Source organism: Rhinolophus hipposideros (genome assembly GCF_964194185.1).
Source record: "Rhinolophus hipposideros genome assembly, chromosome: 20".
NCBI lineage: Eukaryota > Metazoa > Chordata > Mammalia > Chiroptera > Rhinolophidae > Rhinolophus > Rhinolophus hipposideros.
The window spans coordinates 33,170,681-33,197,299 of record NC_138066.1 but is presented as its reverse complement, the minus strand read 5'-3'; the positions used below and the strand labels follow the sequence as shown (position 1 = coordinate 33,197,299).

At 37.5% G+C, this 26,619-nt stretch overlaps 1 protein-coding gene across 1 annotated transcript in view; it reads right to left on the bottom strand.

The window, feature by feature from the left end:
- SKAP1 (src kinase associated phosphoprotein 1) overlaps positions 1–26,619 on the bottom strand; it is a 276,068-nt gene that overhangs the window by 216,002 nt on the left and 33,447 nt on the right. The window contains exon 2 of the mRNA XM_081027669.1: positions 22,038–22,143. Within this exon, the coding sequence (XP_080883795.1) occupies positions 22,038–22,143 (106 nt within the window). The remainder of the gene's footprint in view (positions 1–22,037; positions 22,144–26,619) is intronic.

Sequence of the window (26,619 nt, the reverse complement as noted above, 5' to 3'; positions counted from 1 at the left end):
CAGAGACTAGCCACAAGATGACCGGCAAAAATATACTTCAAAAGACACGACTGAATACACATCGCAGTGGCAAGAATCCAATATATAAATACAATCAATTTGTTTCCTCATTAAAAGCTTTCATGAAGAAAATGATTTAATACAAATGCTAAAGCTACTGACATAGATTAATTGAAAAATAACAACAGAATCCTAATTAAAGACATAATATTATTTCACTCATTCATACTACATCAAAATCTGAATAAATATATAAAAACAGAATCCAGAAAACAGGCTTCTACTGGTAACCACTCTAAGAGCTACAACGAATTACTAAAATTTTCCAAAAAATTCCTACCCTTATGTGTACACTTTCTTGCAGTTAAGAACTGAGACGTACACAGAAATTCAGAAACCATTTTTAAATTATTTCACAATTCAGCCCTCAATTTGACTTTCTTTCTAGTTGTACAAGATTCTATACTAAAATATCATTCTTTCTCATTTATTTCTTTGTGCAGTACCTACAGTCGCCATAGTTAAACCCTTACATAGAGGTACCCAATTATCCAAATTGTAAAAAATGGAACTGACTTTCACCTAAAGGTTAATGACTATGTGACCAGTTTATGGCTGTATCGGGGTTACTAGCAGTTCAACTACAATCAACAGGTCAATCCTAGGAATTACCTGACCCATCGCGGGGCCAGGACTTCAGTTCTGTCCCACTTCAAGGGACTCTCCAGCATCAGAAAGGTCTACACATGTTGCCAGGCCACAGGGAAGCACACAAGACAGAAGGCAAACATCAGACCAAGGGAAGGACCAAGACCACCTGTTATTGACCACATCCCCATCCTTCAGTCTAGAAGCTAATTAGGTTGAAATGTTGTCAGCTACTTGCTGGTAAATGTTCCTGCCAATTATCACCAATCACGTTGGGAGACCCTCCTCACCACCCAAACCAAAAGCCTCAAGTCATACCTCCCAGTCAAATCCTTCTTCTTTCCTTCCCCTTTGCTGTTACATTCAACTGGAAATCAAAGTAGCATCTTACCTAAACAAAGCTGGGGAGGTCTTCTAATAAAGATTTTGACATATACTTGCCCGATTTTAAGAATCTCCTGGAGCTTTTATTGAAACACGAATTCCCAGTGTCCACCCCAGACCTAGTAAATTAGCATCTCCAGGGTACGAACCTAGAAATCTGTATTTTTAACAAGATCCCTAGGTAATTCACATGATGGGGCAAGTTTGGGAAACAACTATAAAGGAAATGGGTATTTTACCAATAGTTGCCTATTAAGAGAATTCTAGACTGGCAGTCCCCAGGTCAAGTATAGATTGTGTTCCATTTCTAGTTGTTTGGACCTTAGAATGCATTTTTCTAATAAAACAAAGTAATGGAGGTTTTCTCAGCCAGCTTTCAAAAATCTATTAAATCTTATTAACAAATCTGAAGTATAGTAAATACAATCTTTAAGTTACAAACCATCACATTTCAAAAGTTGAAGCATAGAGTCAGCTGTTTAGAATATATTTTCCCATAGACGTGAAATTTTGAGAAGTGGTTAGGTTACTGGCTATCCATAAAAGCTTATTAAGCCCATAGCAAGCCAAAGCCAGCTATAGAACCAAGGATAAAAACATGAGCTAGGCATCTTCAAAGCAAAAGGTAATGGGAAGGAGAAATGATTTGTCTTCCTTCTGTGGGCATAGGGAAGATAGGCAACCTTTGACATTCTTATCCTCTCTCCCTTTGCAACCATCTCCTGCCTCCCAGGGGCCTCAGCCCGGGTGCCAAGAACTCGCATGTTATCCATAGCTCCCTAACAAAGCATCAGCTTACGCACCCCTGCCCCGTGCTTTACTCTCTCCTCCCCAAATCCAATCAAAACTCATTGCCATGATTTAGTGCCATCCAATCTTTTCAGCTAAATCTCCCATTACTCTCCTATACCTAACAAACAGAATCACCGTTTGTTTCCCAAACATGATTGAACTTTATCTCCTCAGCATCTTTGCATCTACTATTTTTGTATGCAATGTATCTCACCAAAAACCCATCCCTTTCAACCCATGACCAAGCCATGATGTCATCTCATCCATTAAAGCCTCTCAGAGCCTATCAACCAGAAATGATTTCTTTCAGTGGGATTTTACAGTAGAAACTAAGTGTACCTCTCCTAAGACTTTAGCAACAATATATCTTGAATTATAGATTTTGTAGATGCTTTTGTGTCCTTTTATATCAGGTTACACATTTCTTGGGACTATTTATTGGGTATCTAGTATGTAACATGCATTGTATTAGGCACTTTTATATGCACAACAATAATCCCACAAGGTGAGTGTATTGTATAATGTATTCAGTTTACACTGCTCAAAAATAAGTTACAATCCGGATCAAAATGGCGGCGTGAGGTGAGCCTCTGTAAAGCTCTCCTGGAATTTACAACTAATTGGACAACAATAACTCCACAAAACACTCCCTGCACAGCAGACAGGCAAGACGAAGAGGTCCACTACTGAATTCACCTCCAGGTGGGTGAATCGCGCGAGCGGGGGAGGAGGGAAGGGAGAAGTGCGGGACGGAGCCCCGCGGGCGCAGGACAAAGACCTAGCTCAGTGCTCCGAGCTCGCTGCATCCCGGAACTATTGCAGCTGCGGGAAAGGGAAGGACTCGGACTGCTAGGGCTCCGCTTACGGCCCACAGGGCTGAGGGGGCAGCATATAGCACAGCTGAACCCAACGTTCACGGCAGACCTCGGAGAAAAGACTGAGGGAAGAAGGCTGAAAACTGTGATTAAGCCCTCACTGCCGAGCGGAGAACGGAAGCCTTAGGCACTGAGACTAGCCGCCCCTCCCTACCCTCCCAGAGCTCGCCCCACCCCCACCTGCCCGGTGCTAGAAGCGATAAACTAGCAGTGTCAGATCACAAGGACAGGATCTTTGCTGTTCTGAGAACTGTGGACTGCAGAAACAGATTCGCAGCCCAACTAGTTACGGCAAAGGGGAGGGAGCTGTGGAAGCAGGACCGGCTGTGGTGGTGGTCGCCGCCATTGCTCTGGGCCACCTCTCACAACTCACCCCGCCCCTGGCCCCACCTATCTGGGCGGATCCCTGCAGGAGTAAACAGAACTGCTGAAACATACGGGCTCTGAATCGGGTGCAGAAAGAGCTTTGGAACTTCAAAAGCTCTCCGCACCCCCACAGGGACGTGACGCCCTATGACCCAAGTGAACTGTTAACAGAGGAGAGGCCCGTCTCCCAGGGAATCCCCCCATCGTGTGAGAAGCTGGAAAAGTGCAGAGAAAATATAGCACTACTGTGTCAGAGAGACCTCTTCCTATCAACCTGTTGAATAAACCACTCCTGTAGATGTCTAGGAAGAGAAATAATAAATCAGTAATTGCCATGAATAACCAAGGCAACAAGACAGCTCAAAAAGAAAGTGAAAAGTCTCCAGAAAAGGAACTTAGAGATATGGAAATATGTGACTTAAATGATAGAGAATTCAAGATTGCAGTTCTGAAAAACCTCAAAGAGATGCAAGAAAACACAGAAAGGCAATTTAATGAACTGAGAAACGCAATCAAAGAACAACATGAGCATTTTACGAAAGAGATTGAAATTTTAAAAAAGAACCAAATGGAATTTCTGGAGATTAAGAACTCAATAGAAGAAATTAAGAATGAAATAACCAGCTTAGGTAGTAGAGTTGACCAGATGGAAGAAAGAATCAGTGACATCGAAGATAGAAACCTGGAAATTACACAGATGGAAGAAGAAAGAGACTTGAGACTTAAAAGAAACGAAAGAACTCTACAAGAACTTTCTGACTCCATCAGAAAGAGCAATATAAGAATAATGGGCATACCAGAAGGAGAAGAAAGAGAGAAGGGAACAGAGAATATACTCAAAGAAATTGTCAATGAGAACTTCCCAAATTTGTGGACAGAACTGGATCCTCGAATCCAAGAAGCAAATAGAACACCTAATTACCTCAATCCCAACAGGCCTTCTCCAAGACACATTGTATTCAAGCTGTCTAAAATTAACTCCAAAGAAAGAATCCTCAAGGCAGCCAGGGAAAAGAAGACGGTAACCTACAAAGGAAAGCCCATTAGATTATCATCCGATTTTTCAGCAGAAACTCTACAAGCCAGGAGGGAGTGGAACCAAATATTCAAACTATTGAAAGAGAGAAATCATGAGCCAAGAATAATATATCCAGCGAAGATATCCTTTAGATATGAAGGAGGAATAAAGACCTTTCCAGACATACAGAAGCTGAGGGAATTTTCTAATACACGACCTGCACTACAAGAAATACTAAAGGAGGCTATTAGACCACCATCAACAGGGACAATTTGTGGCAACCGAAACATAAAAAGGGGGAGCGTAAAGGCCTGAACCGGAATATGGGAATGGAGAAAGTAAGCGTGCTGAAGAAAATGGAATACTCTAAATATCAAACTTACTTTTACATAATCTTAAGGGTAACCACTCAAAAAAATTCCAGAACTGAAATATATATTGTAATAAAAGAAGAAACAGAGGGAAACATCATAGAATACCACCACACAGAAATAATCGACAACAACAAAAAGGCAAAGAAACAATGATGACACAGCCTTACCAGAAAACTAAAGCTAGAATGACAGGAATTCCTCACGTATCAATAATCACCCTAAATGTAAATGGACTGAACTCACCAATAAAAAGGCACAGAGTAGCAGATTGGATCAAAAAACTAAACCCAACCATATGCTGTCTCCAAGAGACACATCTCAGCTACAAGGACAAGCATAGACTCAAAGTGAAAGGGTGGAAACTGGCACTCCAAGCAAATGGTACCCAGAGAAAATCAGGTGTAGCCATAATGATATCAGATGAAACAGACTTCAGGGTGAAAAAGATAACAAGAGACAAAGATGGACATTTCATAATGGTAAAGGGGACTATACAACAAGAAGACATAACAGTCATCAATATTTATGCCCCCAATCAGGGAGCACCAAAATACACCAAGCAACTACTAACAGAACTAAAGGGAGAAATTGACCAAAACACAATTATACTAGGGGACTTAAATACATCATTGACAGCTATGGATAGATCATCCAAACAGAAAATAAATAACGAAATTGCAGCCCTAAATGACACATTAAATGAAATGGACATCATTGACATATATAGAGCACTTCATCCTAAAACATCAGATTATACATTCTTTTCGAGTGTACATGGAACATTCTCAAGGATAGACCATATATTGGGACATAAAAGCAGCCTCAGCAAATTTAAGAAGATTGAAATCATACCAAGCATATTCTCTGATCACAAGGCTTTGAAATTGGATATCAACTGCGAAAAGAAAGCAAAAAGAAACACAAATACATGGAGATTAAACAACATACTTTTAAAGAACGACTGGGTCAAAGAAGAAATTAGAGGAGAGATCAAAAGATATATAGAAACAAATGACAATGAAAATACATCCTACCAAAATTTTTGGGATGCGGCGAAAGCAGTTATAAGAGGGAAATTTATATCATTACAGGCCTATCTCAAGAAACAAGAAAAATCCCAAATAAACAACCTCATGTTACACCTCAAAGAACTAGAAAAAGAAGAACAAGTGAAACCCAAAGTCAGCAGAAGAAAGGAAATAACAAAAATCAGAGCAGAGCTAAATGAAATAGAGAACAAAAAGACAATAGAAAAAATTAATGTGACAAAGAGCTGGTTCTTTGAAAAAATTAATAAAATCGACAAACCCTTGGCTAGACTCACTAAGATAAAAAGAGAGAAGACACTAATTAACAAAATCAGAAATGAGAAAGGGGAAGTTATCACGGACACCACAGAAATACAAAGGATCATCCAAGAATACTATGAAGGACTATATGCCACCAAATTTAATAACCTAGAAGAAATGGACAAGTTCTTAGAAACATATAGCCTTCCAAGGCTGAACCATGAAGAACTGGAAAACCTAAACAGACCGATCACCAGTAAAGACATTGAATCAGTCATCCAAAACCTTCCCAAAAGCAAAAGTCCGGGACCAGATGGCTTCACTAGTGAATTCTACCAAACCTTCAAACAGGATCTAATACCAATCCTGCTCAAACTCTTCCAAAAAATTGAAGAAGAGTCAGTACTCCCTAACTCATTTTATGAGGCCAACATTACCCTGATACCAAAACCTGGTAAGGACAACACAAAAAAAGAAAACTACAGACCTATATCTCTGATGAATACTGATGCAAAAATCCTAAACAAAATTTTAGCAAATCGAATACAACAATGCATTAAAAAGATTATTCATCATGACCAAGTGGGGTTCATCCCCGGGGCACAAGGATGGTTCAACGTCCGCAAATCCATCAATGTGATACATCACATAAACAAAATAAAGGACAAAAATCATATGATTATATCAATTGATGCAGAAAAAGCATTTGACAAGATACAACATCCATTTATGATTAAAACACTTAATAAAATAGGTATAGAAGGAAGATACCTCAACATAATAAAGGCCATCTATGACAAGCCCTCAGCTAATCTCATAATTAATGGTGAAAAACTGAAGCCCTTTGCTCTACGTTCAGGAACACGACAGGGCTGTCCCCTATCACCTCTGCTTTTCAACATAGTGTTGGAAGTCCTTGCCAGAGCCATCAGGCAAGAGAAAGAAATAAAAGGCATCCAAATTGGGAATGAAGAAGTTAAAATATCACTCTTTGCAGATGATATGATGCTATATATAGAAAACCCTAAAGACTCCACCAAAAAGCTGTTAGAAACAATCAATGAATACAGTAAAGTTGCTGGCTACAAAATCAACGTACAAAAGTCCATTGCATTCCTATATACTAACAATGAAATCTCAGAAAAAGAAATACAAAAAACAATTCCCTTTGCAATTGCAGCAAAAAGAATAAAATACCTAGGAATAAATTTAACCAAGGATGTGAAGGATTTATATGCTGAAAACTATAAGACATTTTTGAAAGAAATTGAAGATGACACAAAGAAATGGAAGGACATTCCGTGCTCATGGCTTGGAAGAATCAACATAGTTAAAATGGCCATATTACCCAAAGCAATATACAGATTTAATGCAATCCCCATCAAAATCCCAATGGCATTTTTTAAAGAAATAGAACAAAAAATCATCAGATTTGTTTGGAACCACAAAAGACCCCGAATAGCCAAAGCAATCTTAAGAAAAAAGAACAGTGCTGGAGGTATCACACTGCCTGACTTTAGCTTGTACTACAGGGCTACAATAATCAAAACAGCATGGTATTGGCGGAAAAACAGACACGTAGACCAATGGAATAGAATTGAGAACCCAGAAATAAAACCACATAAATATGGACAGATAATTTTTGACAAAGAAGCTAAAAACATACAATGGAGGAATGACAGCCTCTTCAGTAAATGGTGCTGGCAGAATTGGATAGCCACGTGCAAAAGAATGAAACTGGACTGCTATCTGTCACCATGTACCAAAATTAATTCAAAATGGATCAAAGACTTAAGCATAAGACCTGACACAATAAACTGCATTGAAGAAAACATAGGTACTAAACTTATGGACCTTGGGTTCAAAGAGCATTTTATGAATTTGACTCCAAAGGCAATGGAAGTAAAAGATAAAATAAACAAATGGGACTATATGAAACTTAAAAGTTTCTGCACAGCAAAAGAAACCATCGACAAAATAAAGAGGGTACCGACTGAATGGGAGAAGATTTTTGCAAATAGTTCCTCCGATAAGGGTCTAATATCCAAAATATACAAGGAACTCATGAAACTCAACAACAAAAAAACGAACAACCCAATTGAAAAATGGGCAGAGGATCTAAAGAGACATTTCTCTAAAGAGGACTTCCAAATGGCAAATAGACATATGAAAAAATGCTCAACATCACTAATCATCAGAGAAATGCAAATAAAAACCACAATGAGATATCACCTCACCCCAGTCAGAATGGCTATCATCAACAAGACAAATAGCAACAAGTGTTGGAGAGGCTGTGGAGAAAAAGGAACCCTCATACACTGTTGGTGGGAATGCAGACTGGTGCAGCCGCTATGGAAGGCAGTGTGGAGGTTCCTCAAGAAATTACGAATAGAATTACCATATGACCCAGCAATCGCTCTCCTGGGTATCTACCCCAAAAATATAAAAGCATTTCTCTATAGAGACACGTGTACTCCAATGTTCATTGCAGCTTTGTTTACGGTGGCCAAGACATGGAAACAACCAAAATGTCCTTCGATAGATGAATGGATAAAGAAGTTGTGGTACATATACACAATGGAATACTATTCAGCGTTAAGGAAAGATGATCTAGGAACATTTCTGACAACATGGATGGATCTTGAGAATATAATGCTAAGCGAAATAAGTCAGACAGAAAAAGCAGAGAACCCTATGATTTCACTGATATGTGGTATATAAACCAAAAACAAGACAAACAAATAAGAAACAAGAACTCATAGACACAGACATAGTTTAGTGGTTACCAGAGGGTAAGGGGGGTGGGGGGAGGGAGATGAGGGTAAGGGGGATCAAATATATGGTGATGGAAGGAGAACTGACTCTGGGTGGTGAACACACAATGGGATTTATTGATGATGTAATACGGAATTGTACACCTGAAATTATGTAATTTCATTAACAATTGTCACCCCAATAAATAAATTAAAAAAAAAAAAAAAAATGTGAATATATTTAATTCCTCTAAACTGTATACTTAAAAATGCTTGAAACAGTAAATTTTGTTATTTATATGACAATTGAAAAATAAATACGAATTTGTTAAGATAAAAAAAAAAAAAAAAAAAAAAAAAAATAAGTTACAGAAGGACTGGAATCTGTGTCATGTTCACCATAAAAATGCTTTGCATATAGTATATGCTCAATAAACAATTGTTGAATGAATGAATGAAGTGGCATTATTCACTTTTTATGAAGAAACTGAACCTCAGTAAGTATGCTGGCCCAACAGTCATACTGCCTGGGTTCAAATCCATTTCCAGAACCTAATAGCTGGGTAATCTTGAGCAAGCTGATCAACTCTCTGAACCTCAGTTTTTCTCATCTGTTAAAAGCGGCTTATAACACTACTTTCCTCACACACCTGTTGTAAGGATTAAATGAGATAATTCACGTAAAGCCCTTGACAATGGTCTGGCACATAGTACATGTGTGATGAATGCTAGCTGTGACTGTTACTCTTAAGTTGCAGAGATAAATCCCTCATTCTTCCTTAGGAAAATCTCCTCTATTAGTTTTATAACCATCAGTGTACCTAGCACCATGCATTACCTATACCTGAGGTTCAACAAACTCACTGGGCATTGAATTTCCTCAGCATATGTCATGTGAACCAAAAATTAGAAGAAAACCATTGAATAGGGCTAGGGCTAATGCACGTGACTGTACAATCAAATCTCTTAACTATCCAGGTAAACTTGTATTTTAAAAGAAGATGATGAGCCCAAATGAATCTCTAAAGACCCCCAAGTACATAACAAATTGAAACCAAACATTTCAGAGCTTCTAGAAAAGAAATCTGTGGGCAGTGGGCTCCATGCTGGCTCTATGAGTCTGGCTGCTCACTTGAAAAACAAGGATATGTCTCACGTGATGTGTGTCTCATGTCTTGGTCACCTGGCACCATGCCCAACATACAGTAAACAAACAGCCAATACGTATTTGTTAAGTCAATTAACTGCTTCCGGTGTGTAATCCTCCCCTGCTTCTAGCTGATTCCATTTGTCTTTATGACCAACATAAAAATCAATCATGGTGACTGATGTTTCGAGGAGGAAGTAATTGGTTTACTCAAGCACCATCACTTTGGAAAACTAGTCTCACAAATACAAATGTTTTACTAAATAGTCACGCAAAGTGTAGATAATACTTTTCTAGTGAAGGATTCATCCTGTGTCAGTTCAGTGCAGTTCAAAGGGATAATAGCTAAGAAATGGAAGTTTATCCCAGTCAATGATGCCTCATCTAATGAAGACCTTAAGAACGAACTTCCTTTATTTAAAAAAAACACAACACAACATATATACAGAGGCTGCCAAAAAAATGTATACACATTTAAGAAAGAAAACCTATTAAAATTGTAATAATATATACCGATAACAAAAGATGAAAACGAGTCACGTTTGACTTCTGCAATTAATTACAAGAGGTGCTCAAAGTGGTTCCCATCAGCATCCAGACACTTCTGATTACGGTGAACTACTGCTTAAGCAACATTGACCAAAGTGTCCATTTGTATACATTTTTGGCACCCCCAGGGGAGCGTGTGTGTGTGTGTGTGTGTGTGTGTGTGTGTTAGAAAAATCATCATAATTTACTCAGACGACTGCTATACTTCATATGGCTCAAAAATAATTTTACTTTTGTGTGTGCATGTGTGTGCTTGGTAAAACATCTCCAAATACAGCTGCTTAAATACACAGAAGTGACCCAAGGCTACACTACACAATTAAAACCTAAATCTTCTTTCCACATCTTTTTTCCTCTCAGTGCCAACTCCTTTCTCACTTGAAAACCAAATCCTCTTTGGCTCTTAAATCCCTGCCTCTTTTTAAAACAGGAAAGGCTCTGATAGCAGTGACTTACAATTAAGTATATATTCACTATAGACAGTTGGAAAATACAAATAAACAAAAAGGAAAAATTAAAAATCACTCAAACTCCACTTGTGAGAAATTACTATCATTAACATATTGGTGTTTTTCAGCCATTTTTCTGTGAAGTTTTATATACATATTTAACAAAGTTTTTTTTTTTACTTATAGTATATCTTATTGTTCTACATCAATAAATCTTCTTCTGTAGCACGAATGATTAAATTATCTTTTAAAAATGTTTTCCCTTTCAACAGAATGGAGGAGCAGAAGAAACTGGAACAGGGAGAAACTTAATTTTCCAATTCTCTGAGTAAGACTTTTTGAAGGCTACAGTTTAGCCAGTAACAAAGGGAATAGAAAGGAGATAGATTTAGGATGAAGAAACAATAGGCTTGTTGATGGTTTGGGGATTGAACAGAGAGGAGACAGGAATGACTCCCAGGATTCAGCCTTGGGAGACTGGGCCTAGGGAAAGCAGAATTAGTCTTTAGGGGTGAGCAGAATATAAAATAATGATTCAGTTATGGATATTCAGGATTCTTCTGGCTACAAGGAACAGAAAACCTGACTGACAGGCTTCAACAAGAAGAACTTTATTTTTTTCTGCAAAATGTGATTCCAGGGTTGGTGCAAGGGGCCAGCAATGGCACGAAGGCCCTAGGTTCTCCCTAAGAACAGAGTACTATCTTAAAGGGCTTCTGCATTTCAACATACTGCTTTCTCCCATGCATAAGACTGTGAGAGCCTATCAGACGTCTTCTCCTTACATTTCATTGGCCAAAACCACATTGTATGTGAACCCTAGACCAACCACTGGCAAAGCAGAATGGCATTCAGATCATGATTCATCCCTAGGCTCTGTTGTTAAGGAAGAATGGAGGGTGGCTGCTTGGTAGGCATCCAGCAGGGTCTACTCCAGCTTTGTGAAGTCTCAGGTATCTATAAGACACCCCAAAAAAGCTGTCCATGTGGTGTCTAGTGCCTTGGAAAGAGAACTGCAGTTGAGCTATAGGATTGGCAGTCATCCATGTACAGAGGAAGTTGTGGAGTTAATGGACATGCATGCAATTGCCTAAGAATGTGGTAAGGAAAGAGGCAAGCCTGAGGGACAACAGTGAAGAGGACAGGGTAGAGAAATGAGCTCAAGCAAGAGTCTAAACAAAGAGTATAAATGCAAAGAAGAAGGAAAATGAGGAGAGTCTATTAGCATGGGAATTACCAGAGAAAGAGCTTTTTAACTTTTTGAGGAAAAAGGTACTATCAACAGTTTCCCATGCTGCAGAGAGACCAAATAAGACACAGACTGGACAGTGTCATCTGGATGTGGCAATGAGAGAGTTACTGGTACTTTGGCAAGAGTAACTTGATAGGAGCCAAGCCTAGATTAGAGGGGGACTGAAGAGTGACCAGAGAAGAGGAAACCAGAAATGGCTAGTCTAGGCTTCTATTTCAAGAAACTTGTCTGTGAGAAAAGAGATAGAGGACAGTAGCTAGAGAGGAAACCGCTGTGTAGGATGTAATGTTTTTCTTAATATTAGGAGAGCTCTGAGCATATTTACACGATAAATGGAGTAATGTAACAGAAGGAAAAGCTAAATTGAAGAAAGAGAGGGTCTCTAGGGGAAGTGGTATTGGCAGAGTGAAGATGACAACTGTGAATCAATGCTTCAGTTCTCAAATAGTATGAGGAGGAACTCTGAACTCAAAAGATGACAAAGAGACAGAGAACTGTAAAGCCACATAGACAAATCTCAAAAGGAGCGAGGCTTGGGATAAGATTGAATAGTAAAAGTCTAGAAGCAACAGCAAGGAGCTTGAAGAATGCCAACAGCACTCCTGGAAAATGAGCAGATTATATTTAAGATGACTGTGAGTAAAACAATATCCTGCCATGTTTTTTACTTAGGCAGAGATAGAGAAAAGAGGTTGAGGATATAGTGAAGTCTGATTATAACAGGACATGATTGTAGGAAACAAAAGGGTAGAGATTAGAAGAGAGGTCATCAGGAAGATGAGAGATGGTGGGGACAAGGAAGTGTAAAGCTGAATAGGAAGGACGATGACCAAAGGCAGAGGGGCGGGTGACGGGTCACAAAGACGGCTGGAGTGACTGGCATCCACGCTCCAACAGAACTCCAAAATGTGGTCTGCAGTCTTGTAACCTTTTATCACAGAATGTTAGAGAAATGCTGTCATAAAGACATGTGAAGAGATGGACAATATCTCTACAAATGGCTCTGTATCCTCTAATACTCAGTATAAAGAAAGCATCCTATTTCTGGAAAGAATATGTGGGGCTGGCTATTGAAAAGTAAATTTTCAAATAAAAAGGGTCTCTTGTTCTAAGGTTTAGCCTAGGACCTAAAAACACATTTATAACTGTTTGGCCCCATTCATCCAACTCACATGCCAGCACCATGCTAGACTTTTTTTTAAAATTTTTTAAATACACATAAGACCATCCCTGCCTCTAAGGAGTTTATAATCTCCAAAAATACAGTATGTATTCTGAGTTCCGAAAAACTAAATTTAAAATGAGCTTAAAAGCATGTATTAGAACAGTGCTTCTTAAATGTTAATGTGCATACAAATAACCTTGGGATCTTATTAAAATGCAGATTCTGATTCAGTAGGTCTGATTCAATGGAGCCTGAGAGTCTGCATTTCTAACAAGTTTCCAGGTGATGTTGGTAAGCTAGTCCATGGTCCACACCTGGGGAGTATCAAGGAACTAAAGACTCTAGCAAAGGGGTTGGCCCGGTGGCTCAGGCGGTTGGAGCTCTATGCTCCTAACGCCAAAGGCTGCCAGTTCGATTCCCACATGGGCCAGTGGGCTCTCAGCCACAAGGTTGCTGGTTCTACTCCCACAAGGAATGGTGGGCTGCGCCCCCTGCAACTAACAATGGCAACTGGACCTGGAGCTGAGCTGCGCCTTCCACAACTAAGATTGAAAGGACAACTTGACTTGGAAAAATTCCTGGAAGTACACACTGTTCCCCAATAAAGTCCTGTTCCCCTTCCCCAATAAAATCTTAAAAAAAAAAAAATGACTAGCAAAAAAGGTTCCTTGCTTTACCTTTTCTATTATACTGACCTGTAAGGTCCGGAGGCTCTTCCCTCTTTTCCTTGCTAACTCTCCTATCCATCCATTTTTCTAATAAAAAAGGGTGGAGGGGGTAGAAAACCTCAAAGAAGGGGTTTTTCTTCTAAGCAACTATTAGCTACACACCCTGCTTTCATGAACATGTCAAACATCTATCTCATGTGATTAAATACTTCTGTGGAACCTCTAATATTTCAAACAGAGCACCTAGCTATTCAGTGAAAGAATAAAAGACTGGGAACAGCAATTAATTCTAGTTATGCCATATGGCAGTATAGAACACTGGCTGGAACCTGAAAACTCAATTTCACAGGAGTCTTACTTATTCTGAATTTTAATCATTATAGGATCAGCAAACATATGCCTACCAACCTGCTCCATTTACACAAAATTCTAAAGAATAATCACACTGCACACTCAAAAATGATTGGTATTTCCCAAATGGATTTGAAATTTTTCTCCTACCAGATTCTCAAAATAAAGTAGCTGCTGACAGCTCGGTTTAATTTCCCTGTGAAATAACGTCTTCAAACAGTTCTTCTTTTAATGAATAGTGTTGCTTGCTTTCTTACCATTTTCGTCATCAGCACACAGTTTTGCACGAGTCTAATTTTCTCCAGTTCCCGATTCCTCAGCCCTAGGGCTGGTTCAGATGCTGGCCTCCCTGTCCCTGTTAAGGCCTCCATTCCACCGTATTCTCCCCATTTCACTTCTCTCCAGAATGGAGACATTATCATTTTCAACACATACTCCATCCTCCATCCTCTTAGAGCTAAGATACTTTCATCTCCTGGACATATAATAACTTCAAGATAATGACAGAAAAATCAGTTCTTGTTCTGTGAACTTTTGTCTCCAGTGCTTGAGAGACTATCCTAATATCCCCTGAACATGTTTTAGTGATAACATTTACTGCACTAGGGCCAAAATGATTTTCTGCCACTTTCAATTCTAGTTCAATAAAAGAATAAGAGCTTTGTTTCTAACCTCTGTCATTTTTAATACCATAAAATGATTTAAAAAATGTAAAATTGAGTTCCATTTCCTACTGGACTACCAATCTCATATTAGCTTTCCTTTTATCAAATTTATGAGAAAAGTCAGAAATTGCCTTTCCTTAAAAAAAAAAAAATCAAAATTTCAGGATCTCCTGGGCAGAATGTTTGAATTGAATTTCAGCTCTCAATAATTGGCTGGCCTGGAAGTTTTAAAGAAGTATAAAAGTTAGCTACTTAAAGTTATTTATATCAGAAATAACAAACTGGAGGATTATCCCTCAGTCTACACTCATCCAGAAATAATACTATTCCTAGAAAATTATCACCCTAAAAAAAAAAAAATCACAAATATGTTTATTACATTTCCAAGCTGAGGAAGTCTATGGTTTTCTGAAACCACAGTGAGTGAAGTCTATGGTTTCTGAACTGCAAAGCAAAACAAAAAATGTTTTTTGCAACCTTACAGTATAAAAATTTTCAAATATACATAAAAAGTAAAAGAAAACCCATATATGGCCACAACCCAACTCTATGATTCATATTTTGTTATATTTGCTTTGTTACACATCTATCCATTCATCTTACTTTTCAATGCATTCCAAAATAAATTGCAGAATTAGTACACTCCATCCCTGAACACTTCGTGCCTATATAATTAACTAAACTTCAATATTTATTTACAGTTCTTTTAAACCATTAATTTTTTGAAAGATAATTCTTTTTTTTTTTTTTGGTAATCATTTGGCTAAGTAAACTAAGCAACCAATTGGAAGTTCTACATTCTAAATCACAATCTTTTGTTAATTCTGTTACTTTGAGCAATTTCTTATATCTCAGTTCTCTCATCAACAAAGGAATAAAGGTACTTGGTATACGTGGTAGAGGTTTCTATCACCAAATTGTAGAATGGACTTTGCGGTTATGGCAGAATTCACAAATGAGAGACACTCAGTAATATAACTTAGGGAAATAGCTAATTGGCGATTATGTGGGCAGAAAGTTTTCTGTAAATTATAATGAGAAGCTCGACAAGGCTCACAAACTCAAGGGAGCTTGCGTCTGAACGTTTAATGATAATGCATCTTCTATAAGCCACAACATGTCCATGATAAAACAATCTGAAGCTGGACTATTGAAGACTTAGTCACTCCAAGTGAGAATTTCATAAGAAAGCACTAGCATCAAATTAGAATTTCTTGGCTTTGCAAAGCCATGATATTCCTGGTTTGTAAACTCCTTATTCACTGACTACACTAAGAACTGGTACAGGAATAGCTGCCCCTTCCTTTATGCACTGTTTGTTCCCCTACACTGATTTTTTTTTTCTCTTGGAAGATTGGCTCTGGAAGGGGCATCCTTTGAAGCTTGAAGAATCAAAACTATTGCAAAGCACTGCTGAGAGTTTTGAAAGAAATATGAAGAAACTACACTGAACCTGGGGCGATAGGCTGAGATCTTTCCCAAACAGGTCAGCAGTTGGTCTGTAAAATATTCCCATTGCCAAGGAGGCAGTGACATCTTGTGTAAATCAAAAACTAAAACTCTAAGATATCTAATTTCCATTTTAAATGCATGGGGGTTAAATATGGATATCTAGTACTGGAGAAGTTCCTGTGGGATTGATTTTTTTTCCATCTTCTCTGAACCCTTTGCTGAGCATGATAAGTAGGACCGCATTTCATTATCAACCCTGCTAGCACTGCACTTCAGGGAGACTGGATGAGGCTACACAGTGGGAGAGAAGATTTGGCTTGCAAAGAAGAAATGATTTACATGGTGTGATTATAAAAACCCACGTTAAGCCCAACTCATTTCCAACAGAATCATGAAATAGAGTAAAATCCCAAGGAAATGAACTTCCTGCATCATAGTGATGCCATTAAAGAAATCAAATAGAGGATTCGAGGTATGGTTGGTCATGTTTGCATTCTTGTAACATTTGGGGGAAAAATAATTCGAAACAACATTTTTGGGGAGACAACTTAAAAAGGAAACATAAGATCATCATTTGGGGAATCTTCAACTGAATCAGTGTTATAGAAATAACCTCAAAATAAAGAGTTGGGCTCCTGACAGATGACCCAGTGCTTTTGCATTTGTCTACCCTTTGCTCCAGATTTACAGTGAAATTTGTCTACAATTTCACTGTAACGCAAGAAGTTGATACAGGATAGGTCTATATCAGAAATAAGAGAAAACAAGCAAATTAGAGAAAAACCGCTCTCAAGAAAGCCACGCACCAACAAGGCTCCTGGAGATCCACAAATAGATAAATACAGAGAGGAATTTTTTCATTGGCTTTTTATAAACAGAGAAAATAGTACAACACAGGGACAAAGACTAGCTCCAGATCAAATGAGACTGAAAATCAAGACCAAAGTAAACAGTGGTAAAATGAAGACAGTAATTTCATACAAATGATATTTTCACACGATGTATGAATTAAGAGCCTCCAAAATCCATAGTCTTGACAGTCCACATTATTCTGTTTAAAGAGCTCAGTACCGGGAATTTTTAACAAAACGTTTTGAAAGGAACAAATTTATTTGTCCAAACTTTTTAAAAAACCCACATATTACTTAGCATGAAAAATATTATTATGTATCTATTTTATGGGATGCTCAAAGGGAGAAGCTTCTGACCACTAATACCACCAAAAATATGCAGTATAAAAGAAAAAAAAATGGATCAATTCACTCTTGGAGATGGTTCCCAATCCAAGATACCCACACAAGTGAAAGAATATAAAATAACCATCACCATAAAATAAAAAGAAAAGTTGTACATTTCAAGACTGCTTTGAAAGGACAAGAGACTTGCTATGAAAGAATACATAATAAGATGATTTTCCTTTCCAGGTTAAGCCAAGAGACTAACAGCAGGTAATATCATATTAGTCTCACCTGTAGAGCATTTCAGACTAAAAAATAAATAAATGTAAACTCCATTCCCAGATAAGTATATTTCCAAAAATCTTAACATAATTGTGAACCTCAACAAACACTCACTGAAGAACAGAAAACGAGTACAGGAATTCAGCATATAATTGATTACTTGAAAGCCCTGAAGTTGTTGTGGGTTTTTGTTTTCTTTCTTGGTTTAAGGATGGGAGGAAAGGATAGGACTGAAACAAGAAGAAATGAATTTTTATCCTTCAAGATGTGGTCAAATTATTGCTATGATTTTTGAGCCTTTTCAGAATTCTTTAAACTTAGATGGATTGTACAAGTACCTCCTACTCTTTTTTCCCCCTCTATATTGGCACTGCAACTCCAGTATAAGTAGCAAAAAGAACAACAGAAAGAGATGTTATGAGCAAATATCTAAACTTGAAGTAACACAATGTATGAACAGCACTTTACACATTAGTTCTCTTGATAAGCACACTTCATTTGGATGTGTTTTCTTTTGGGGTTTTTAAGCTCAATAACCAGCACTTAGGAAAAGTAAAACTCTCTATGTAATTAATGGTAATGATATTTACAGTACATATACTCCTTTGAAACTCTTATTCCCAAGAGTTGTATCAGACTAACTCCTTGTCTTTCTTCCTATGATATAAAGACATATGAATGATATATTCTTAAACTAAATCTTATTTTAAAGCTAAATCCATGTTAAGCTGAAAAGAAAAACTTGGAGTTCCCAAAGAAAACTGGAATTACTTTTATAATATTTGTACTAATGGATCATGTTTCATGAAGAGCTATATACTAACCACCCACAATGAGACATGTTCAAGATACTCTTTCAGCCTGTATTTTAAATGTCCTGGGTTTTGTGGGTTTTGTACTATAACCCTGTTACATAACGTTATTTCTTTATTTCTTTCCATTCCAACATGCTATCAATCTACCTGTCTCTTTTTGGAACTCCTTAAAGTTTCACAAAAGGAAACCATACTCCAACTCTGTTTCCATTGGCTCTGGCCTTCACTTCCAACAGTGAGCATAAAGGGCTAGTTGTTCCAAAATGGGCCATTGAGAGAGAATTTATCCCTACCTCAGTAATAAAAATATTCTGTTTTCTTCATCCCTTCCCCCACTCCCCATGTATCCTTGCTGTCAGATGGCCTCCCCTGAATCAAACTAAAGAAATGCCCGACTGTTTCTCCAAATGCATAAGAATGCCATCAAGCGTCTGAGCGTGGATCATGTCTGCTTCATTCCAGGTGTCTCACATCTGGTGCTGATCCTGCAGTGACCACTGTAATAAAACAGGAGGAGCCACTGCCTGGCTTTCATCCTAATTGTTCTCTAAAGAGCTCGATGAAAACTTGGACTAGGAATGTGAAAGCCGTTAGTTTTTAGGGAGAAGGTTTAACTGAAGAGGCAGTTTGAAAAAGAGCAATAAACATCACAGCTCGGGACATCAAATACCACAACAGGGCTTCATTTCCTTGGAATCACAGACTGCCATCCGTTTTTTATTTTGTCTTACATGGAAAACATCATCCTTCATTGGTAACACCTTTAAACCAAAAAACTAATGTGTAGGTAGAGATACATACAGATATGATTTTACTTGCTGTTTTTAAGTCTGGGAGGAGGGAGAATAGCTAAGCTACTTGTACTGAAAAACAGATGAGCATTTGGAGGACACCCATGACTCTTGACACAAGTAAAATTTCCTGATGTCAGTCACTCTAGACAATAGAAAGGTGGCAAATGGCACATTATAACAGTTGTGATGGAGTCAGACGCTTTATTTACAGCAAGTCTGTAGCCATGGCAAACACCACTGAATTCTGAGCTACAGTAAAAATTAGGGCCATGCCCCTAGAGTTTACCAAGAATCAGAGGCAGTGTTATTTTCACTTGGATCCACCCTTTTCATTCTCAAGCAGCACAGCCCTGAGCGAAGAAAGGAACTAAAGCAAGGACACAATAAAGATACAGTAGAAAGTTGTGGAGGGGGAATATATATATTTTATATTTATCTACAGTATATAGTATATATAGATATATGTAGTATTTATCTAGTGGCTTTCCCAGATTATCCTGCTAGAGATTTCTTATCTACCTTCCAAAAAAGCCCTGATGTGCCAAATTATAGTTTTAAATAGGTTCCTACCCCCCCAAATGTACCAAACCCTAACATATTATACTGTAATATAACTAAAGATAAAACATTTTAAATGACTTTCAACAATTCTTTTCATGTTACTTAGTATTTAACTCTCAAGTTTGATGCCTTCCAAATTTATATTCACACCCAGCTTTTGGAGGAGATACAATGGCACACAACACAAGTAAATGTGTCTGTCATTGTACAAGCTTTCAGTGCTTTCCAACCAACTGATATCAATCCATATAAGTACAGAACATGGTCCAGCCATACAGAGGACTATAGGAGCGATAAGGCTGAGGGAGAGGATTCAGTAAAACAAGGGTAACATTACAGGATAATGATTGAATGGGTGGATATAAGGCAACTTCAAACAGCTTGCCAAAGGAAAGCCTCATTTTTCCATTTTCTTGTACAGTATCTAATTTCTGGCTCCTCATTTCCTCTGTGATCTGATAATTATGAAATTCTAAATAAAGTGTCATCTTTCTTGAAACAAATCAATGAACAGAAAGCTCTCATCAACAATGCAGATGTTTCCTAAAGCTCCTGCTGATTATTTCCTGAATGTCTATCCCACAAACCACACAGCAAGTTCCTTGTGAACAAGGAAACCTCTCTACCCCATAGCAAATGCAGCTTCTGTGTGTGTGTGTTGTGTGCATTTAAAAAGAGGACTAAAGAAATATGCAACTGATAACAATGAGTCACCACAAAATCACCTCTTGTTACCAATTTTAGATTGAAATTTAGCCCTTTCCAAATGCTAGGGTACAAATATGGGAAGGAGAATTCCTTTCCGTTGTATATCTGTCCCTACAGATGCAGTAAAAATGTTTTTGCATTCTTTATCACAGATTTATACCAATAGCACCCCCATATACACAATTACATTTTGGGCATACCTCTCTGCACAATACAATTTAAAATAATTCTACCGTTATTCCTCCCATACTAAAACAATCCTATAATACAAAGGTCAACTTTATGTTATTAAAAAGTAAAAAATTCTATGGGTTACTAAGTAAGCCTTCAGGTTCACAGCTAACCCTGAGCTTATCTACTAATAAAGTAACATTATGAGGAAGTTTGTTTTCAACTCTTTCAGCCTACCAAATATTATAGATATTCTCACTTTTGCAAAAAACCTCCCATCTTCTGATTCTGTTTGTTTCAATTATTCAGGGCAAGCCAGGCTGATAATTACACAGTCCCAGTTGCTGAGTAAAAGTGATGCTTAATTAGCCAGCAGGAAAGATCGATTAAGATCCAGCAGGGCATCTTGTGAGGTGCTCTCACATTCCTGGAGGGAATAGATTCTGGCTGTGCCCTTTGAAAGAATAAAATTCCCTGCTTCTAAGGAGTTTCAATGAGGTTTCTAAAGTTGATGCTAAAATCGGTCAGTCACACAAATTAACTCCTAGTTATAACCCTGCAGATGCCCTCCCTTTTCCAAGAGTACTCAGTTCAAACATCCTGAACCACATTGCCAATGGGATGGAAAAGGCTTAAAGTAACACCCCCAACTCTCATTCAGTTACCATATTTCAAGTAAGAGGTGGTCGAGAAATGTATTGTAAAGGAAAATTTTTACTTCTTCCTCCCCCCAGCAGGTGTATGGATGTGTCAGACGTCCACATTCTAAAAGTTACTAATTAGGTCAGGGCCACTTATTTTAAAAACAAACAAACAAACAAACAAAAAACTTAATGAGCACGATAATCCAACCCTATCTGAGACGAAAACATTCCAATATAGTCCAAGAATCAACTGGGTAAGTCTGGTTTAAGTTTTCTATTAGGGAAGGAGATGTGGAAGTGAAAGGACGAAAAATCATAACAAAAATTAACTATCTCACACTGCTTATCATCTTCCCTTTAGTAACTTGGACAAGCATAAATGTTTCGCTCTTCACACAGTTTGCAAAAGAGTTTAATAAAGACCAGCATAACAATCCAAAGCTAAAAGCAGAATAATTATCTTAAGCTACATAATTATCAAAATATTTCTATTTCAGTAAACTACACTAACTATGCCTGCTTACTTCCAATTCAATTCAGTAAATATTTATTAAGCGTCTACCAAGTATAAAGAACTCGGATAGGTATGTCTTACCTTGGTAATTTATACACTATGAAAGTAGATTTCCCTGATTATAAATTGTTTTCAAGCTTATGAAGAGGAACAATGGACCCATTTGTACACACCTCATTTTGATTTGCTGAAAGCCACGAAGAATGTGGTCTCTGTGGTCTCTCACAACAGCACTCAGGTTCTCATTCCTCAAACCTTCCGCCAGAAACTCCTCAGCATCTAAAAGAAAAAAGAAAAAAAAGTTAATCAACAGAAAAGAAGTATGAAGGGAGAAAGAGGAACGTCTGACGAATTAAGAAATGGGTATTTTCTCTTTAAAAACTTTAAAGTTGCAGAGCAATGTGAATGTACTAAATGCCACAGGTCTATACACTTAATAATGGTTAAAATGGTGAATTTTATGTAATGTATATTTTCCCAGAATAAAACATAAATAAAACTTTCTATATTCCTTTAAGTGACACCTTTTGATAATCTAAGATCTCACTATGATATTAAAAAGCAAATGCATATATTAACGATTTTATAAACCATTTTAAAGAAATATTTAAATAATAATTATCACTGATGGCAGAGGACAGACTGTCATTTTCATAAACATAAATATTACAAACAATTCATAGACGGTCATAGGCCAATAGAAGCTAGAAAGAAATACCAATAAATAGAGCTGAAATAAAAAACAGAGCTGAATTGAAGAATCAAGAACAAAAGGGGCAGGTATTCAAAGAAGAAAAATTAATTAACAAATGCATCATCAATGAAAATGACAATGCAACCAAGTGAAGGAACCCACATGGAAAAGAAAAATGTGTTCAAGAGAGGGAAACTGCAATTAATGTGAGCATACATTATAAAATAAGGGCATGAAACAAATATATAATTGGAAACAAATCATGTTATATTGAAAGAAACTGGGAGGGGGGCACCAACAAATTTTCAAAGACAAAATACATTCATTTATAATGATTCCAATTGCCAGAAATACTGACTACATACTTTATTATGCATAAAATGGTTACCATCTCTAAAAAGCATGTAAATAATATAATTAAAAATTTCCACCTCCAAAAATATGATACTGTAATATGATACTATATCATATATACTATCGAAGTAAGGTTATGGATTTATATGGTTGAGTTACACAAGCACACTTAAAAATTTGTTTAACATTCACACCATTCAACACCACCAAACAAAAAATCCTAGATAGCCATCACCAAGACTTTTGATGACGTATAAAGTTCTGGAAATTAAAAACCTCAGGAGGACCACCAAAATCAACTTCCAAAGCCTGCATCACATCTATTGAATATGTTATGTAGTAGGTTTCCCCAAGGTCCTCTGAAGGCTAAAGAACAAGGAAATTGAAAGTTGAATTAAAAGGTAAAAATAAATGATATCAAAAGTTCAATTAATACAATACACCATTTTAATAGAACAAAGAACAAAGACCACATGATCATCTCAACAAATTCAGAAAAACATTTGACAAAATTCAACAATAAAAAAATCACTCAACAAATTGGGAATAGAAGGAAACTTCCTCGGGCTGATAAAAAGCATCTACATGACTGGATTAAGAAGCTGTGGTACATTTATACAATGGAGTATTACGCAGCCATAAAGAAGAAAGAAATCTTATAATTTGCAACAACATGGATGGATCTAGAGAACATTATGTTAAGTGAAATAAGTCAGAAAGAGAAAGATAAGTACCATATGATCTCACTTATATGCAGAATCTAAAAAAAAGAATATGTGAATGAACTAATCAGAAACAGTTTTGGGGACACAAGGAAAAAACTGAGAGTTGTTAGATGGGCAGGGGTGGGGGGTTGGGGATAAAGGGAAAGGTGAAGGGATTAGGAAGCAGCTGGTAACCACAAGATGGCCTCAGGGTTTTTTGAAAATTAATTTGGGGAACGTATTCAATAATGTTGTAAGATTTTGTTGGGTATCCGATGGACATGCGTCCTATTTGGGAGACCACCTCAGGGATACTGTGGATGCCTGATCATGGCATTGTACACCAGAAGCTAAACGTTAATGAATGCCAACTATAATTTTATATATATAATGTGATGGCTCGGTGTGAGGTCCGAGGGATAGTGGATGGGGGGTTCACAGTGTGAGGGATATAAATGATGAATGTCTAAGTATTACCTTGTCTTGTACACCTGAAACTAATAAATTAAAAAAAGAAAAGCATCTACGAAAAAACCCCACAGTTAACATCATACTTAACATAGAAAGACTGAATACTTTCTCCCTGTTCCTAAGATCAGGAACAAGACAAGGATGTCTGCTGTCACCATTTATACTCAAAATTATACTGGTGCCAGTCGGGGTAATTATGCAAGAAAATGAAATTAAAAGAGTCCAGATTAGAAAGAAATAAAACTATCTCTACTTGCAGATAGTTTGACCTTGTATATAGAAAACTCTAAGGAATCCACAAAAAAACTATTAGAACTAAAAAATGAGTTTACTAAGTTTGCAGGATATGAGATTTATATTTAAAAATCAATTGTATTTCTATATACAATTGATTATAGTAGCAATGAACAAACTAGAAATGAAATTAGGAAAATTCAATTTAAGAGCATAAAACAGAATTAAATATGTAGGAATATACAAAAGAAGCACAACACTTAGACTCTGAAAACTACAAAATGTTGTTGAAAGACATTAAAGACATAAATGGAAAGACAGCCCATGTTCATAGATGAGAAGACTTACTATTGTTAAAATGGCAGTATTCGCCATATTGATCTAAAGATTCAATGCAATCCCTATCAAAATCTGAGCTGGATTTTTTTCAGATATTGATGAGCTGGTCTAAAATTCATTTAGAAAGTCAAGGGATCCAGAATAGACAAAACTATTTTGAAAAAGAAGAACAAATTTGGAGAACTCACATTTTTTATTTCAAAACTTACTATAGAACTACAGTAATCAAGATGATATGGTACTGACATAAAGATAGACATATAGATCAAAAGAACAGAATTGAGAATTCAGAAATAAATCCTCAAATTTAGAGTCATTTATTAACTTTTGACAAGGGTACCAAGACAATTCAATGGGAAAGAATAGTTTTTTAAAACAAATGGTGCTGAAACAACTGAATATCCACATGCAAGAGAATAAAGTTGGACCCCTACCTCACACAATATACAAAAACTAACTCAAAATGAACAAAAAACTTAAATGTAAAAGCTAAAACTGTAAAACTCTTAGAAGAAAACAGGCATAAATTCTCATGACCTTGGATTAAGCAATAGTTTCTTAGCTATGACACTCAAAGCACAAGCAACAAAAGAAAAAAACTAAATTGCTCATCATCAAAATTAAAAACTATTGTGCTTCAAAGAATGCCATCAAGAAAGTGAAAAGATAACCCACAGAATGGGAGAAAAATTTTGCAAATCACATACCTGATAAGAGACTTATATGTAGAATATATAAAGAAGTCTTACAACTCAATAATAAAAAGACAATTAACCCAATTTAAAACTGAACAAAGGATCTGAATCGACATTTATCCAAAGAAGAGATACAAGTGGCTGATAAGCACACAAAAAGATGCACAACATCAATAACCAGCAGGGAAATGCAAATCAAAACCACAATGAGATACCACTTCATACCCATTAGGATGGTAATAGTCAAAAAAAGAATAATGAGTTCTCGTAAAGATGGCAGAGAAGGTAAACTCTGTGCTACCATCCTCCCACAACCACATCAAAATTACAATTAAATTATAGAACAACCATCATTTAGCTATCAGCTAGCCTGAAGTCTAGCTGATCAGAAGTCCTAGAACAAAGGATATACAGAAGAAGCCATGCCAAGACTGGTAGGAGGAGCAGAGATATGTAATGGGTTGGTTTCACACCCATGTGTGGAGGTGAAAAATCAGGAGGGATATCTCAGCTGTGGAGGTCCCCCTGAGGAGTGAGGGGTTGCAGACCCACATCAGGCTCCCCAGCCCAGGGTTGCAGTGCTGGAAAGTGGCATCCATCTGCAGATCACTTTGTATCTCATACCAAGTGGTCCTAGGCAGGGCACAGGCAGCAGCTGACCTTGGCCTGCACCTAAACATCTCCCAAGAGGCCCCAGAACCAACACACCCAGTGGCCAGCTTCAGACCACACCAGAGCACCACCCAACCACGTCCACAATGGCACACACAAAAGACAAACTCAGCAGGCACCAGAGCCCCACTAAAGTGAATCCTGGTTCATAGGATGAGCCCTTGCACCACAGCTCTTCCACTGCAGCCACAGCCAATCCTCACAACCAATCAGGCTGAGGGTCAGTCCCTCCCATTGACATGGCAACAGCAATCAAGGCTCAACTACAACAGGAGGGCACAGGAAAGTCACACAAGGGATATACCTGGAGCACCCAGCTCAGGTGACCAGGGAGATGGTGCCACTGGGCCCCACAGGACACCTACTACATAAGTCTATTCTACCAAGACCAGGAGACATAGTAGCTCTACCTAATACATAGAAACAAATACAGGGAGGCAGCTAAAATGAGGAGAGAAAGAAACATGTCCCAAATTAAAGAACAAAACAAATCTCCAGAAGAAGAACTAAATGGAAACAAGCAATCTGACACATACAGAGTTCAAGACACTGGTTATAAGGATACACAATGATTTCAGAGAGAACTTCAACA